The 18,715-nt window shown below is 36.6% G+C and overlaps 1 protein-coding gene across 1 annotated transcript in view; it reads left to right on the top strand.

The window, feature by feature from the left end:
* The window catches only part of LOC123532488 (uncharacterized), a 41,584-nt gene that overhangs the window by 10,995 nt on the left and 11,874 nt on the right, over positions 1–18,715 (top strand). The window contains exon 6 of the mRNA XM_053518179.1: positions 653–4,846. Coding sequence (XP_053374154.1) covers positions 653–4,846 — 4,194 coding nt within the window. The remainder of the gene's footprint in view (positions 1–652; positions 4,847–18,715) is intronic.

Genomic DNA, 18,715 nt, shown 5'->3' with positions numbered 1-18,715 from the left:
AGCTTTCATTTTGATGGTAAATCAATGGAAAATGTTTTCTGACAGTTTGACTAGGATGGCTTGTTTGATGTAGATTGGAATGTGTAACTCTTTTAATTACACTGATGCATTTTAATGTCTGTTTTGTTCACTATATATACATGTAGAGTACTATTCTGTTCTTCTGTTCTCATAAAGTATCATATTTGAGGAAGCTATAAGTCGCCTGCATAATGTTTACAATACACTTTAAAATCATCACTCACTGTTCATACTATAAGTAGATCGTAAGTTTTGGTTAACATTGTTTTGATGTCAACCATTCATTCTAGACGGGTTGGTTTCACACAGAAATATTATGACTTATTAAATCACCTAATGATATAATGAAATGTGACTTTAAATCACGTATGAAATAAATGAAATGCAACTTCTGTACCCTTTGGAATATACAAAATATTGACTGCTATGTAGAGGTTGATGTTCTGGAAAGGTTTGAAAGTAGATTTCAACTAAAGATAATTTTGATGATGTTGTCATACAAAGTTTTGTTTTCTAAAGAGAGCGCCGCTCTTTAAATTAAGGATTAGTTAACGTAGTATTTAGATTCGTGCAAAACCTTCAAACCAAAGGTTGGGACTTTAATTCTGTATTAATATTAAATAATTTTCAGGTCTGAAACAACACATTGTGCATGAATATCAGAAACATTACGTTAAGACATGGATTTGTCCGCTTTTGACGCAAAAAAATGACGTCAACATCAGTGAAGTTTATGTATCGCCAAGAATGGTGGTCGAAGGAAAAAGAGATTGCAAGATCGGAAACACAACTGAAAAGGAAAAAGGCAAGGCAACAAACAACAGGCCTATAGAAAGATATCGCGATTTATTTTACACAGATGATAAAAGAAATAAGAGAATTTTTGTTGTAGGAGACGTAGGAACTGGAAAAAGCTCATTTTGCAAAATGATGATTCAGAACTGGTGCAGCTCCATGACAAAAAGAAAAAAGATTGATGAACCAGGCATCATTAACGAAGACGACGTTGTTCAAGGAGTAGAATGTAATACGAGCAATATGAATCAGTTTGATTTCTTATTCTATATACCTTTACCTGAAATGCCGAAGGACATCTATGACACTGTCGATATGATAAAAAGTCAGTACAACAATTATAGGACTGTAGTTGACGACATATTTACAAACGATTCGGAGCGTATTCTCATTCTAGCAGACGGCTTGGACGAATGGACACCATTTAAATCAAGCAGACGTTTACTTCTTCACGGGATACCGACATCTAGTTTAGCAGGTGATTCTACAATACTTATAACATCTCGGCCATCATCTCACGGTATCTTAAATCTGAAATCATCGGAATACGATTTGAAAGTAGCTCTCTTGGGTTTGGAGGGTAGCTCTGTCCAACCTATGATAGAAAAATACATGAAGTTGATAAATAAAAAGTCAGATGTCGCAGCCTTTAATCACACACTTTCAAATTTACCATTTGAAGATATATGGAAAGCCCCGATGTTGCTGCAGCAGATTATCTGGCTATACTGCAACAATCATAATATAGGTCAATCAAGAAGTTCTGTTTACTTACACATTGTCAATGCTGTACTTGGGTGGGAACATGAAAGGTCGGGAGTTTATCCGACGCTTCAAAGTAACCATTTTGAGAATCTTCCACTTCCAAATTCTTTTGATAAGTACTCCAGATGTCAAGAAAATCGAGAGCTGTTACTTCTCATAGGCAAAATCGCTAACGATGCATTAATACAAAAAGCAGACAGTGTTTCATCTCTTGTGTTTGGTCGGAACAAGCTGAAACAGTTGGGTTTATCAGCAGATGATATTTCTACAGTTATGCGGACTGGTATTCTAACTGAAATCAACTGTGCCGATCCGACATATGAGAAGTCACAACTTTCATTTATTCATACATCTTACGTGGAGTTTTTTGCTGCTTTATACATTTGTAGCTGTTACCTTTCGAAAACTTCTAATGCTCATTTCTCGGGTACACCTCTCACTATACTCGAGGATCTCATTGCAGTTACTCCAGAAACATCTGTTGACGAAATACTGCGATTAGAAAATGTACTTATTATGATGTGTGGACTAGTTCAAGGCCTTACAGAGCATGTCTGTGAATTGTTATATAAAGTAACACAAAGTGACAATTCTGAAGAAATAGCATTCGTGATACAGGATTTAATTTTTGATTGTTTATCAGAACATAATTCCGTTGATCACAAAAACGCCGTTAAATTTAAACTGCGTCATTTATTCTTTGATGAGCGTTTTCTTCATAATACGTCAAGGTTGATGAAATTGTGCTTAAGTGGTTTAGTTCTTAATAGTATAGAAATGTGTGAATTGTCCCACCTTGAGTTTTCACATAAACAATTTTTGTCATTGTTATTATCCTTGCCACAAGCAATATCATTACGGACGCTTGAATTACGCTTCATCAAATGTACAGAGAACGAATGTGAGGGTCATGCTTTTGATTTCACTCATCATAAAGAGTTGAAGGATATAAAGGTACTTTATAGTAGAATATCAGTCTCAGGAATAAACACTAGTTCCCTTCAATCCTGTGAAATCTCAGACTGTGAGTTGTCACACGAGCAATGTTCGTTGTTATTATCATGCTTGGGACAAGCTCTATCATTAAGGACTCTTAAAATAGAACAAATCAAATGTACTAAGGACAAATGTGAGGGGCATGCTATTGATCTGACTAATCATAAAGAATTGCACACTATAGAGTTATCAAGAATTAAAATATCAGTTTCCGGTATAAATCCTACTTGTCTTCAATCCTTTAAAATCTCAGACTGTGAATTGTCACACGGGGAATGTTCGTTGTTATCATTATGCTTGGCACAATCAGTATCATTGCAAACTCTTGAAATAAAAGACATCAATTGTACTAAAGGCAAATGTGAGGGGCATTCTATTGATCTGACTAATCATAAAGAATTGCAGAGTATAACGTTATCAAAAAGTAAGATATCAGTTTCCGGTATAAATCATACTTGTCTTCAATCCTGTAAAATCTCAGACTGTGGGTTGTCACACGAACAATGCTCGTTGTTATCATCATGCTTGTCACAAGCAGTATCATTACAGAATCTCAAAATACGGCACATCAGATGTACTAATTGTGACTGTGAAAGTCATATTATTGATTTAACTAACAAGAGAGAATTACAGACGATAGCGTTTGATTGTAAAACAATATTAGTTTCCGGTATAAATTTTACTATGATGAGGTCATGTAATGTTACTTGTTTTAACAATCGATCACACGAGCAGTGCGCGTCATTTTGCTCATCCTTATCAAACGCAGACTCTTTACGCGACCTAAAATTAATTGGACTCAGATGTGTTGAAGATAGTTGTGAAGGTCATTATCTTGATCTAAGGAATCACAAACAGCTAAAAAATGTACATGCATCACTCTCTAACACGATGACTATCACCGCTATAAATTCCACTTGTCTCGAGCAGTGTTACATCAACGGTTTCAATTTATTACACGATCAATGCGCGTCGTTATGCTCATCTCTATCTCACGCAGAGTCGTTATTTAGCCTTAGAATACATAAGGTCAATTGCATTGAGAATACATGTGAAGGTCATAGTGTTGATATTAAAAACCATAAACGCCTGCAGTATTTATCTATATCAAACTGTAACACGATATCTATCACCGGTATAAATCCTACCTGTCATGAAAGGTATAACATCAGTGACTGTGATCTATCACACGAGCACTGCACATCATTATGCACATCCCTATCACAAGCAGAGTCTTTACGTGATATTACATTAAGTCAGATAAAATGTATTGAGGACTCATGTGAAGGTCATTATATTGATCTTACGAATCACAAACAGCTAGATCGTTTATCTATAACGCACTGCAACACGATATCTATCATAGGTATAAAACCTACCTGTCCTGGGAGTTGCCACATCAGTAAGTGTAATCTATCTCACGAACAATGTGCGTCATTATGTACATCCCTATCACAAGCAGAGTCTTTACGTGATATTGAATTAAAACAGATCAAATGCATTGAGGAAGCATGTAAATGTCATGATATCGATCTTGCAAATCACAAACAGCTAAAGCGAGTATCTATATCATACTGTAACACGATATCTATCACCGGTATAAACCCTACCTGTCCCGTGAAGTTTGACATCAGTAATTGTAATCTTTCGCACGAACAATACACGTCATTATGCTCATTCCTTTCAGAAACAGAGTCTTTAAGTGCTATTACATTAAGTCAGATCAAATGTATTGAGGATGCATGTGAAGGTCATTTTGTTGACCTTACGAATCACAGACAGCTAAAGATATTATTTATATCAGACTGTAACAAGATATCTATCAACGGTATAAACCCTACTTGTGCTGAGAGGTGTGATATACGTAACTGTAATCTATCGCACGAGCAATGCGCATCATTATGCACGTTCTTGGCACAAGCAGAGTCTTTACGAGATATTACATTAAGTAAGATCAAATGCATTAGGGATGCATGTGAAGGTCATGATATTGATCTTTCGAATCACAAACAGCTAGAGCGTTTATCTATATCAAGCTGTTACATGAAATCTAGCACCGGCATAAATCCTGCTTGTCTCAAAAATTGTGAAATCAGTGATAAGAATCTATCACACGAGCAGTGCAAGTCATTATGCACATCACTATCACAAGCAGAGTCTTTATATGCCATTACATTGAGAGGGATCAAATGCATTGAGGATGCATGTGGAGGTCATTATATTGATCTTACGAACCACAAACAGTTAGAGAGTTTATCTATATCAGACTGTAACAAGATATCTATCATCGGTATAAATCCTGCTTGTCTCAAAAAATGTAAAATCAGTGATTTTAATCTAACGCACGTACAATACGCGTCATTATGCACATCCCTATCACAAGCAGAGTCTTTATGTGATATTACATTAAGTGAGATCAAATGCATTGGGGACTCATGTGAAGGTCATTATATTGATCTTACGGATCACAGGCAGCTAGGGTGTTTATCTATATCACACTGTAACATGATACCTGTCACAGGTATAAATCCTACCTTTTCTGAGAGGTGCGGGACGAATTACTTTTGCACAATACTTTTTGCCTGTCGTGTTAGGTATAACATCAGTGATTGTAATCTATCGCACGATCAATGCGCGTCATTATTCACATTCCTATCACAAGCAGAATTTGTACATAGAATAAGATTAAGTCAGATCAAATGCATTTGGGATGCATGTGAAGGTCATTATATTGATCTTTCGAATCACAAACATCTAAGGGAATTATATATATCAGACTGTAACATGATATCTATCACCGGTAAAACATGTACTTGTCTCAAGGATTGTGACATCAGTGGCTGTAATCTATCACACGAGCAATGCGCGGAGTTATGCACATTCCTTTCAAAAGCCATTAACATAAGAAGTATCAGGCTGTGGAGCATAAATTGCACAAGGGATAGATGTGAAGGTCATTATTTAGACCTCTCTAATCACAAGCAGTTATATTTCAGGAACATATCCTATTGTAATAATATTATATCTGTTCAAGGAAATGTTACCGATTGATCCAGATCAATAGTAATTTTGATGAATTATTAGGTCGTCTCATAAACAATTATTTTCCAGAATGGACATGTTGTTTGACAAATGGGTCTGTGACCACCTGATTTCATCGTGATTACATTCTAATTACATCTTCGTTACATTGTGACATTGCCAGTTATTATAAATGTACTAACATTTATTATACATATAGTGAATGTGTAATAATTCAGTTGCAATTGTAAATGTTTTATTTAAATTGTTTTATTTTAATGAAATGCTATTGTGTTGAGTACAGTACCACATATTTTTTGTATATGATATTGTTATGTTTTAAATATTCTGAAGCCAGTACCATGTCTTTATTAAATGTTCAATAAAACTTAATATACCTCAGGGAATGGTTATATTTAGTAAAATAATATTAGAATGTAACAATAGATTAACTTTAACTGCGTTTGCCCGTGTAACATCCCAAATATTTTTTTTTATTTTGAATAATCATATTAGACATTCCGTCAAAGTAATGAAATAACATAACGGAAACTGCTCCTCGTACAATTTGCTGCTAACCTACTATCGTACAGCTGGACTATGTACTAAATATATATAGTGCAAATTACGAATCACAAAAGAGACTGAAATGCTCAGTTATAAAAAAACACCATCATATTTTAAACCTAATCGCGGTTCGATATATTATGTCTTGAATTGCAAAATAAAAACAATCAGTTTGCAATTCGATTCGCAAAATGGAAAAATGCAAAATACATTACATTTTGTATTTCAAACTACAGAGCACAAATGTGACTAAAATATTCATTGTTTAAGCATAAAATGCCCAAAGAATTCGATCTTTTTGAGAATCTGAATCATTGTTCAATACAATGTATTTCTTGAATCAAGTTTGCAGTTCGATTTACCTTGCTGTTTGCAGAAGTGACTAAAACGTTCAACTCTTAAAGCCTGAAACGCCGAAACATCTTTTTGCGCGTGTGTGTGCGTGCGTGCGTGGTTTATACTCGCCATTCGTGTAACCATGTGGGCGTGATATACATGACAGTAGAATTTCTGCGCAGTTACTAACAAAATAGTTAGGTTTCAACGCAAAAGATTTCGACTTAATTAGATTTATACGTGATTATTCGTTCTTCTTTATGGCGATATTTAGTGCTACGACAGTCTGGTCTAAAGATGCAATTTGTTGTTGTGCCCAGCATCCTGCGTCCCTTCTAGCCACTTTCTTGTCTGGAGCGTGCCCTCTAGGGGTAATACACAGTGGCGAAAATTAGATGTTGATGCGTTGACTCTGGAAAGTGTCACTAAGATGCCCATACTACAGCTTCTTGAGTAAAGCCAGACAACATGAACACCGGCGAGATGTGCCTCCAGATGGCTGTTCCTTTTTAAAGTCACACACCCTGGTTTTAGCCGTGTACCGTTTTAAGGCTTTGATCACAGTAAGCAGGCTGTGTGCGTCCTCCACGACATGCACGTACCAGGGGGATTCAGAGAAATTAAATCGCGGTTCAGTATATGACTTTAATTTCAAAATAACAATTCAGTTTGTGGTTTGCTATTCGAACTGAAAACTGCAAACCAACGTAGAGCCTATACTAGACACTAAATCTTGTTTACAGATTTGTTCTCAACTCATTCTGAAACTTCAATAATCAGCCTTAAAATATCTCGTGCTGTGTTCGTTAAGTCATACTTCTGTCAACAGAAATTTGATACATGTATAGAAAAATGCGTCGTCATGGAATTTATGACATGTAAGACAAGAATGATATTAGGTGTACTTTGTTTTTGATATAATCTGTTCAATGTTTCAATGTAAAACGAATAACATTTTATTGTCAAATAGACGTATCAGTATGCGAAATTCTAACCAGCTTTCGTTTTGACCGACATCCCTAATCGTGATGGTACAAACTAGAAACAAATACTTTGTGATTTCGCTCAGATGAGTTGCATTTCCGATTTGTTTTCTGTACCTCCAATATTTTGTGAAAAGTTCGAAGGAAGTTTATTTTATTTTAAATATACTCAACAAGCAACTCAGTTGTGGCAGTATATCATTTGGTGCCAAATTCAATCATCCTTCTATTAAGAGTTTTCGCACTAAATCATTCTTAGTTTGTAATTCTACGTATATCTTGAACATTATAGCTCCGCCTCCCTCCGCCATTATCGTGAATCGGAAGTTTAATAGCTGAAAGATGGCGGACTGCATTTGTAATACTAAAATCTCCTCCGTAATAACTCACCAGCTACCAGAAAACCTTTCAGAGGAATAAAGTGTGCCTATAAGGCATGAGGTGGGGATATTTGTGTACATGCTGAGAAGGGTGCATCTAGATTATAAGGCACACGTATGTATATGATGAGTTGAGGACATGCAAATACATGGCTAAACACTGGTATATTAATATATTTTGGGTGTGGTACATGCAATCCAATAGTTTGTCGGGTATATTTTTGTCAATAATGGGTGTGAAGTCATGTGTATGTTTGGGCATGGCGGGTATGGTAAAATGTAAATCAAAGTTTTTACTCGGGTGTATGGTTGTAAATGATAAATAGTGTACACATATGTACATTGTCTGTCGAGAACATGTATGCACACGGTAAGTAGACTGTAAATACACGGTTAGTTAGGTATATATTTGGACATGGTTAGTAGGATACTTGTAAATACATTGTTTGTCGGGCATATGTATGTTCATGCAGAATAGAAGCCATTTATGTACATGGTGAGGAGGGTACAAAAATATACATTGTGAGTACGGAATACATAAACACATGGTGAGAAGGGTACATATATATATATATATATATAAATGGTGAGTTGGGTCTACGTATGTACATGGTGGGTAGGGTGTATACCAAGAGTAGGGTACATAATGTGCACATGATTAGTAGGGTGTGTGTATGGACATGGAGGGTAGAAATATGTACATGGCTAGTAGTGTACACATGTGTAGCATTGCCGAACAGCCAAATGACAAGTTAATATTGTCGAATGACAAATGACGAATGACAAATGAGTACAGACGAATGTTAACATAGCATTGCAAAATGACTAGTTAGCACTTTCTAATGGTAGTTTACCACAGCCAAATGGCAAGTTACCGCTGCTAAATGGCAGCATAGCATTGAACCACGCCAGAATCGATATTTTCCATATCATAATGTAAATTGACAACATTAGAATGAAGATAACACTAACGAATGATAAGTAACTACTGCCAAATGACTAGTTACCACTGCTGAATGACCAGTTACCGCTGTCAAATGACAAGTTACAGGCGAGTGGCAAGATACCACAGCCGAATGCCAAGAAAGTATTGCCGATTATAAGTTAGCACTGCCAAATGACAAGTTAGCACTTACGAATGAAAAGTTAACACTACCGAATGACAAGTTAGCACTAACAACTGACTAGTCAGCTATCACTAATGACAAGTTTCTACTGCCGAATGACACACTAGCACTTAAAATGACAAGTAGCTACATCCGAATGGCACGAAACAGCACTCAATCTTTAATTAGAAAATTCCCAATCCAAAGATCATAGGTCTGATTTAAAATTTGATAAACTGTTGTTTTCGAAATTTTTCATGCGAAGAGCAAATCATTATTTTATTTTTAAAAATCGTTAGGGTTCACACATGAATGAACATTAGAAACAAATCTAATCATATAATGTTTAAGCGTTTCGTCAAAATTGATCGTTGCCATCTTTGAATCAATGTGAAAGTTTCATGTCACACAATAGGATTTTAACTTACGGATAATATCACGAGCGTTGAAAAAGAAAATAATGATTTCTTGCTAGAGATATTAAACCACTTTTGAATATGATGTATTATTCAAGAAGTTAAACTAATGGGAAATTTGCATCAGGCATTTATGTAAGGTATAATTAAACAACTTAATTTTAAGTTTCTATTCCAGACACCAACAACATATCTCAATGTCGCTTCCAGCTGATGAAATGATAGTCCATGTTTCTTATGTTCTATTTGCCAGGAGTCGAATTTTCTAGTATCCTGACTATGTGTACCTAAACGCAACAACACTACACTTTGGTAGCCACGTTTTGTGTTGAGGGATAAAATTGATGTGTAATTATGCGCATATTAATACTGCACATAGTGTGTTTTTGGTGAATGTTTTATAAAAGCAATTTTCGGTTGCCGTGCATTTAAATGTGTTCAATTAACGACAATGCCGCATGAAAATATTTAACGTTGATGCTTTAGAAATAAAGAAATCGGACTAATAAAATAATAGTTATTTTCTTCAATTTTCTACGCAGTGATCTTCCTTACCTATAGGTAAGTTGAAGGGAAACAACTCCTGCGAGCAGTTTAACTTTTCTTAAAAAGACTGTCCCAGTCAAAATAAGAAAAGTCATAAGTGGAAAGTTATTATTTCGTACTGTGAACAAGAGGAGTTCGGTATATTGGGTTAAAAGCTATAATTTCCTCCACCCTGTTTACACACACATCCATTTCAGCTGGATTTTACTTAAAAATGCGCATAATTCCACTTTAAGGCTTCTGATTACTGTGAAATCATTAATATTCGCGGGGGACTAATTTTCGTGGATTTCGTGGTTGAGTAAATCCCCGAAATTTAATTCCAACGAACATGTAAAATTCCCATTCATTTTATGTTCAAAAGTTGAAATCCACGAATTCATATCCCCACGAAATTGCCCTTTTGAACAAAACCACGAAAATTCATGCTCACGAAATTAAATGATCTTACACTATATAATATGGATCAGAGTAAACAAGGGCTGCAATGAAGACTGATTGCTTTAATGTCTCTGCGGATGTCTCTAAACTGTACTTGTAACAAATATAAATGTTGAGTTTTGCTCAACCCGGGGCTAGAGGGCGTTGCGGCGGAGTGCATTTACACTACCGTCCGTGAACAGGATCAATCAAACGGAGCCTGTAACACTTTCATTTTTGTCGTGTTGAGCGACCTGCGGAGTTTCCACATTTTCTATTTTATTTAAATAAACTTAGAATAGTAAGGAAGAAGACCATGATTAAGTTGAGACAATCCGGCTCGGTATTGTGTAAGTGTCGTGAAGTTTTGCATCAAAATTGTAATAAAAAGTACAAACAAAATTTAAGTATCTATTTTCATTACTTTTAAAATCTTGATACACTATTGTTCTTGTTATTATCATTTGAATAAATTATTTTGGAAAACGGCTTGAAAAATAGCCTATTTTTTGATATAAGTGTCAATTTGAACAGAAGTACTACGGTGGTATGGTTAGGACATGCATTTATTTCATTTTAAGATTAAATTATCTCGAACTCATGACATCTTATCTCGAGCGCTGGACGTCTTATCTCGAGTGCACGTTATCTTATCTCGAGCGCTCGGCATCTTATCTTGTGCGCTCGACATCTTATCGCGTGCGCACGACCTCTTATCTCGAGCGTACGACATCTTATCTCGAGCGCTGGAGATGAGATGTCGTGCGCACGAAATAAGATGTCGAGCGCTCGAGATAAGATGTCGTGCTCTCGAGATAAGATGTCGTGCGCACGAGATAAAATGTCGAACGCTCGAGATAAGATATAGTGCGCACGAGATAAGATGTCAAGCACTCGAGATAAGATGTCGTGCGCACAAGATAAGATGTTTTGTGCTCGAAATAAGATGTCGTGCGCATGAGATAAGATGTCGTGTGCTCGAAATAAGATGTCGTGCGCACGAGGTAAGATGTTGTGTGCTCGAAATAAGATGCCGTGCGCACGAGATAATTTATTCTTTAAAAAACAAGTGAATGAAGTATTGCCATGCAATACAAAGTCCCCTACTGGAAGGCACCTAATTTTCTCTACTGCAGTATAACATAATGAACTGATATTTGTCAATGATGTATAAACAATATTGTACTATCTATACAATATAATATAACAAAGCACTTGGATTAAAATTTGCATATATAAAAACGTACAATTGTTTTCATTTGGAATTTTTTGGCCGATTATACAAAAAGTTATCATAAAAGTTATTTATAATAACAACAAAGTGAAATTAATCCTAAAAAAAAAAAAAAAAAAAAAATCTATAAAATGTAAGTCCACAAGGAAATCTTTACCAGGTAGAGATAGATCAAAATACACCTAAATATTGGATGTAACATGCATGTTGTACCACAGAAGTGGTCTCGATTTTTCCTTACGGCCAGTAATAAAAAAGTTACAATGTAATCTATTTATAGTAACAACTAAGGGACGTAATTCTAAAAAAGTGTGCCTCATGGTGGTGAACATTTGTGCCAAGTTACATCAAAATCTCTCCATGCATGAAGAAGAAATGCTCCGGACAAAGTCATTCTTGAATTTGACCTTTGACCTCTAAGTACGACCTTGACCTTAGACCTAGCGACCTGGTTCTGGCGCAAGACAATTTGTCTTATGGTGGTGAACATTTGTGCCAAGTTACATTAAAATCCCTCCATGCATAAAGAAGAAATGCTCCAGACAAAGTCCTTCTTGAATTAGACATTTGACCTCTAAGTATGACCTTGACCTTTGAGCAAAGGCTCCGGGATTTGCGCATGACACGTTGTCTCATCATGGAGAACATCTGTGCCAAGTAATATTGAAATCCCTTTATGAATGACAGAGTTATGGACCGGACACGAAACAGACCCTGTTCATGCCATGTTAACATTTGACTACTAAGTGTGACCTTGACATTGAGCTAGGGGTCTGAAAGTTGTGCATGACATATCATCTTATTATGACATACAATTTTGCCAATTGATATTAAAATCCCTTCATGGATGAGAGAGTTATGGACCGGACAGGACAAAAAAAAAAAGCCCTGTTGACCTTTGACCTCCAACTGTGACCTTGACCTTTGAGTTAGGGGTGCAGGTTTTGCGCATGACACGTCGTCACATCATGGGGAACATTTGTGTCAAGTAATATTAAAATCCCTTCATGGATGAAACAGTTATGGACCGGACACGAAACAGACCCTGTTCATGTCATGTTAACATTTGACTACTAAGTGTGACCTTGACCTTTGAGCTAGGGGTCTGAAAGTTGTGCATGACACATCGTCTTATTATGGGGTACAATTGTGCCAAGTGATATTAAAATCCCTTCATGGATGGGAGAGTTATGGACCGGACAGGAAAAAAGCCCCGTTGACCTTTGACCTCCAATTGTGACCTTGACCTTTAAGCTAGGGGTCCGGGTTTTGCACATGACACGTCGTCTCATCATGGGGAACATTTGTGCCAAGTAATAATAAAATCCCTTCATGGATAAAAGAGTTATGGACCGGACACGAAATTGCGGACGGACGGAATGACGGAATGACAGAATGACGGAAAGACGGAATGACGGAAAAGTGCATTCCTATAGTCCCCGAAACTGGTTTTCAACCAGTAGGGGACTAATAAATGCACGTCCTAAACATACCACCGTAATATACTAAACAATATTTGTTTTTGTTTATGTATAATCTTTTTCTGTTCTGTGTGTTTCGACAACAGTACTGGCAAAGAGACCTTACTGTTGTGAGAAGGTTTTGGTTTTATTGTATATTGTAAAAATAATAAGTTTCCAAGTGTGGTTTATCGCAGATTAACCCGTGTTTTGGGTTCTTATGCGTAAGAATATATCACGAAAGCGTAGGCCTGAGTTATATAATGTTTCGCATAAGAACTAAATACTCTGGTTATTTTACGATAAACCACAAATTTGCTGGTCGTGTTAGAATAGAGAGTGAAATATAAAATGAAAACCTGGTTAACAGTATACAAGTTGGTTACAACGAATGGATGTTAGGGGTGAATTTCTGTGAAATAGAAGAAATGTGGCGAATAGAGAGGTTATGTTATATGCTCATTTGCATGAACCGATTTACAGCATAATAAGTATGCCACTCGTCCGTCTTTCCGCCCGTCTTTCAATCCGATTTTGTGTCGTGCATATGTAAAATAATATTTGACTTAGAGTCATCAAACCTCACAAAATTGTTACTCAGCATCTGATTTGTGCACCTGGTGTTTTAATTGGAAATTCACACAGCTAGACCAGAGTTACGGCCTAGCATATAAGTTTTGTGTCGCATGAATCTCAAAAAGGATTTGACCTAGGGTTTTCAAACATTACAAGAATATTAGTTGTGCACCTGGGTTTTGTAAGATATTGCACTCATCCAGACCAGGGTTATGGCCCATGGCTTAGTATAAAGTTTGTATAAAAGTGCATAAAAGATTGTGTCGCATAACAGGAGTATTATTCACAATGTGACGTTGTGCACATGTGGTTTTGTTTGGGTTTTATTCGGTCAGACCGGAGTTATAGCTCTTGATTGTCAAAAATATGCGTTAGGGGCAAACACATGAAACAAGTGTGTGTCGCATATATTCTAAAAAATATTGACTTAGAGTCATCAAGCTTTGGAAGATTATTTTATAGCATTTTGAAGTTGCACACCTGGTGTAATGTTTCGGATTTCTCTTAATCAGACCAAAGTATTAGTTTTTAACTGTGTGAAAAATACACATAAAGTGCTCAAACGATTATGTTGCATATATCTTAAAATATTTCACCTAGAGTCATATAACCATTTTGGGAGCGATAGCCTAGTGGATAAGGTGTCGGCCATCTGTGTGAAGTTAGCAGAATAGCAGAATAACTCCAGCAGAATGGCAGAATAGCGGAATAACTCCAGCAGAATAGCAAGATAACTCCAGCAGAATAACTCCAGCAGAATAGCAGAATAACTCCAGCAGAATGGCAGAATAGCAGAATAACTCCAGCAGAATGGCAGAAAAGCAGAATGGCAGAAAAGCAGAATAGCAGAATAACTCCAGCAGAATGACAGAATAAAAGAGTAACTCCAGCAGAATAGCAGATGACTCCAGCAGAATAGCAGAATAACTCCAGCAGAATGGCAGAATACCTCCAGCAGAATGGCAGAATAGAAGAATAACTCCAGCAGAATAGCAGAATAGCTCCAGCAGAATGGCAGAATATTTAGCAGAACAGCAGAATAACTCCAGCAGAATGGCAGAATAGCAGAATAGCAGAATAACTCCAGCAGAATGGCAGAATAGCAGAATAACTCCAGCAGAATAGTAGAGCAACAGAATAGCAGAATAGCAGAATAACTCCAGCAGAATAGCAGAATAACTCCAGCAGAATAGCAGAATAACACCAGCAGAATAGCAGAATAACTCCAGCAGAATAGCAGAATAGCAGTACAACTCCAGCAGAACTGCAAAATAGCAGAATAACTCCTGGACCAGCAGAACTGCAGAAAAGCAAAATAACTCCAGCGGAACTGCAGAATAGCAGAATAACTCCAGCAGAATAGCAGAATAACTCTAGCAGAATAGCAGAATAACTCCAGCAGAATAGCATAATAGCAGAAGAGCATTAAAAAAGACAAAAAAGCTAAATGATTTTTTTTTCATTTTACCTCGCATCTGTATGACAATTAAAATTAGCCTAAGACTATTTTTGCGGTAAACATGTAACCCTAATTTGTTAAAAACCCATTTTTGTCAGTTAAAAGAACAACTTTAAGACCGACTTTAAACATTATACGTCTCGCATATGTCTCTGTGAAGTTAGCAGAATAGCAGAATAACTCTAGCGGAATAGCAGAATAACAGAATAGCAGAATAACTCCAGCAGAACAGCAGAATAGCAGAATAACTCCAGCAGAATAGCAGAATAACTCCAGCAGAATAGCAGAATGACAGAATAGCAGAATAACTCCAGCAGAACAGCAGAATAGCAGAATAACTCCAGCAGAATAGCAGAAGAGCAGAAGAGCCGGTAAAAATCCTACCTGTCCTCGGTGTCACAAGAGCAGTGTGCATTATCGTATGCAATCCTCTCAGATTATAAAGTCCAGATGTATCTGCAATCTAATGTACTATGTATAGATGTGAAGGTCATTATTTAGACAACTCGAATGACAAACACATAGAGCATAGTAGTCTTTCTAAGTGTGATGATATATAGAAATGTACTGGTTGATCCAGTTATACGCCGGGCGTAATAATTTCACGAGAGCGCAGCCCAAGTGAAATTATTTGTACGACGTGCATACATAATGTTAAAATACGGCTTTTGGAATAAATTACTTCGATTCTAATATGTCGTCAATCTAAAATGTACATCAAATACTAGCGCTTTTTGTTGGTCGCAACAAAACATTGACGTCACTGCACGTTAACGTCACGTCATTCTAGCGTAAGAGTGTTTTAAAAGAGACAAGCATATCAGAATATGTATTCTTTAACATGTGCTTTTCATTGTTTCCGTACTATACTTTTTTGATTTATTAATTAGGTTTTATATTCTAATGCAAGGGGCCGTATTCATAAAGCATCTTAAGTACAAGTTTTGACTTAAGTTGAAGATTCTACTTAAGTTTGTGGTGATTTCAGCTTAAGTCTAAGTAAAAACTTAAGTCCTATTCATAAAACAGCTTAAACTTAAGATACGTAAGAAATAAATTAGTAAAAAACAAGATGGCGACATGAGTACGATTAAAGTGTTGTTTTTCAGATAAAAGCACTTTAAACATAATTGTGCATGTTGTATCTGTCTGAAATTAATGTTGTTGTTTTTTAATGTTTTCATTCACAATAAAATCCAAGAATTACTTATTAAGTTATTTTATGAATAACAGTTGTTCCATATGATCATACAGATCATACGACACAGCTCAGAAAGTCTGCTACCAGTTTTACACGAATTATCTTTCTTGCTTCATAAAATTTCAGGTTAAAGTTTTGTTGCACTTTCACACTATTTCTGCTATAGTAGCAGAATGGATATCATTCAAACTTCAAGTTGTTTTTTCCCAAATCATCACCCATACCATATGACACAAGGGCCATAACTCCTCCAGTGCTCAAGGTGAGCGGTCATTGTCCGGCGTCTGTCGTGCGTCAACATTTGCCTTGTGAACACTCTAGAGGGCACATTTGTGACCCAATCTTCATGAAACTTGCTCAGAATATTAGTTTTGATGATCTCTAGGTCAAGTTTGAAACTGGGTCAGGTGGGGTTAAAAACTAGGTCAGTAGGTCAGATCAAAGGAAAAGCTTGTGAACACTCTAGAGACCACATTTGTAATCTTTATGAAACTAGATCAAGTTATAAACTGGCTCATGTGGGGTCAAAAACTAGATCAGTAGGTCTGATCAAAGGAAAAGCTTGTGAACACTCTAGAGACCACATTTTTGACCCAATCTTTATGAAACTTGTTCAGAATGTTTGTCTTGATTTCTAAGTCAAGTTCGAAACTGGGTTATGTGGGGTCAAAAACTAGATCTGTAGGCCAGATCAAACGAAAATCTTTTCAACACTCTAGAGACCACAATTTAAGTTTGAAACTCATGAAAATTAGTCAGAATGTTTGTTTTGATAATCTATAGGTCAAGTTCGATTCTGGGTCATGTGGGGTCAAAAACTAGGTCACTCGTCAAATCAAGGGAAAAGCTTGTGAATACTCTAGAGGCCACATTTGTAACCAAATCCACCGAGTCTCAACGTAAGCGTTGACCGGTGGTATAATTACGTGCGAGCAGGTCGCTTTTTGCGGTTGTTTTCACCAGTCAAGGTAATATTTTCCTTCGCAGTTTTTTCATTTTTAAAGCTTTGTTATTAAAAATTGGCCGAGGATGACCTACAATGGACGCGCTTTGATGGTGATGTATTGAATTTTTCATGTCATTTGTATTTTTATCCCCCGACGAAAGTCGGAGGGATATAGTTTTGGCGTTGTCCGTCCGTCCTTCCGTCCGTCTTTCCGTCCGTCCGTCTATCCGTCCTTCCGTCCGTCCGGAGCCATATCTAGGAAATGGTTGGGAATATTTATTTAAAACTTCATGTACATGTTCACCACTATGAGTTCTTGCGGCCCGTCAAGTTTCAGTCAGATTGCCCAAGTAACACCACAGTTATGGCCCTTAGAAAGTTCTAGTGTTAACTATATTGGGTACTACAAATATGGCAATTTCTGCATCATAATTTTTTATATATTTGACCTAGAACTATGAAACTTAAACAGAATTTAGATCACCATAATGTGGTTGTGTACACACAATTTCGTTCGGATTTATATGTAAATTAAGAGTTATTGCCCTTTAATTGTATAAAAATCCACATATTTGTAATAACAAACTTACCATTTGGTAGAATTTCATTAAATTTCTTTCATTCTTTTCCATGAAAATTTATTGTAAACATGTGAAGTTGTGTAGCCACACCTGGTCACCCCCTTACCTTGATTACATCCCTCCCTATCCCCCCCCCCCCCCCCCCCCCCCCCCACAAAAAAAAAAATCCTTAAATTTTTTTAAACATACTTCATATACATGTTCACCACTATGAGGTTATGGGGCCCATCAAGTTTCAGACATATTGCCCAAGTAACGCCAGAGTTATGGCCCTTAGAAGTTTCCAGTGTTAACTATATAGGGTACTATAGATCTATAGATATGGCAATTTCTGCATCATAACTTTTGATATATTTGACTTGAACTATGAAACTTTAACAGAATTTAGAGCACTATAATGTGGTTGTGCGCACACAATTTCGAACGGGTTTCTTTTGTAACTAGAGTTATTGCCCTTTAATTTTCTAAAAATCCACATATTTGTACATAACAAATATACCATTTGCCAGAATTTCATTAAATTTCTTTCATTCTTTTCTGTGAACATTTATTATAAACATGTGAAGTTGCGCACCTACACCTGGTCACCCACTTGCCTTGTCACCCCCTCCCCCTCCCAGCCCCCCTCCCCTCCCCCCATCCCCCTCCAAAAAAATAAAAAAAAAAATTCATTTCTTATTTTAGATTTTTTTCAAACCTTCCATGATTATTTATCAACATGCAAGTTGTACCATTCCCCCACCTCACTCCTCCACCCAGTCATGCCCACCACTGATCATGCATCCTCTGCCCCCCCCCCCCCCCCCCAACCACCCTTTTACCCTTTTTTTTTTCATTTTTAATTTTCCATCAATATTTATAATCAACATGTGAAATTTTGTTTCCTCTCCCGTTCCCCCGCACCCC

Source organism: Mercenaria mercenaria, chromosome 11 (assembly GCF_021730395.1).
Source record: "Mercenaria mercenaria strain notata chromosome 11, MADL_Memer_1, whole genome shotgun sequence".
NCBI classification, from domain to species: Eukaryota; Metazoa; Mollusca; class Bivalvia; order Venerida; family Veneridae; genus Mercenaria; species Mercenaria mercenaria.
The sequence above is the reverse complement of the archived record's forward strand: the minus strand, read 5'-3'. Positions and strand labels throughout refer to the sequence as shown.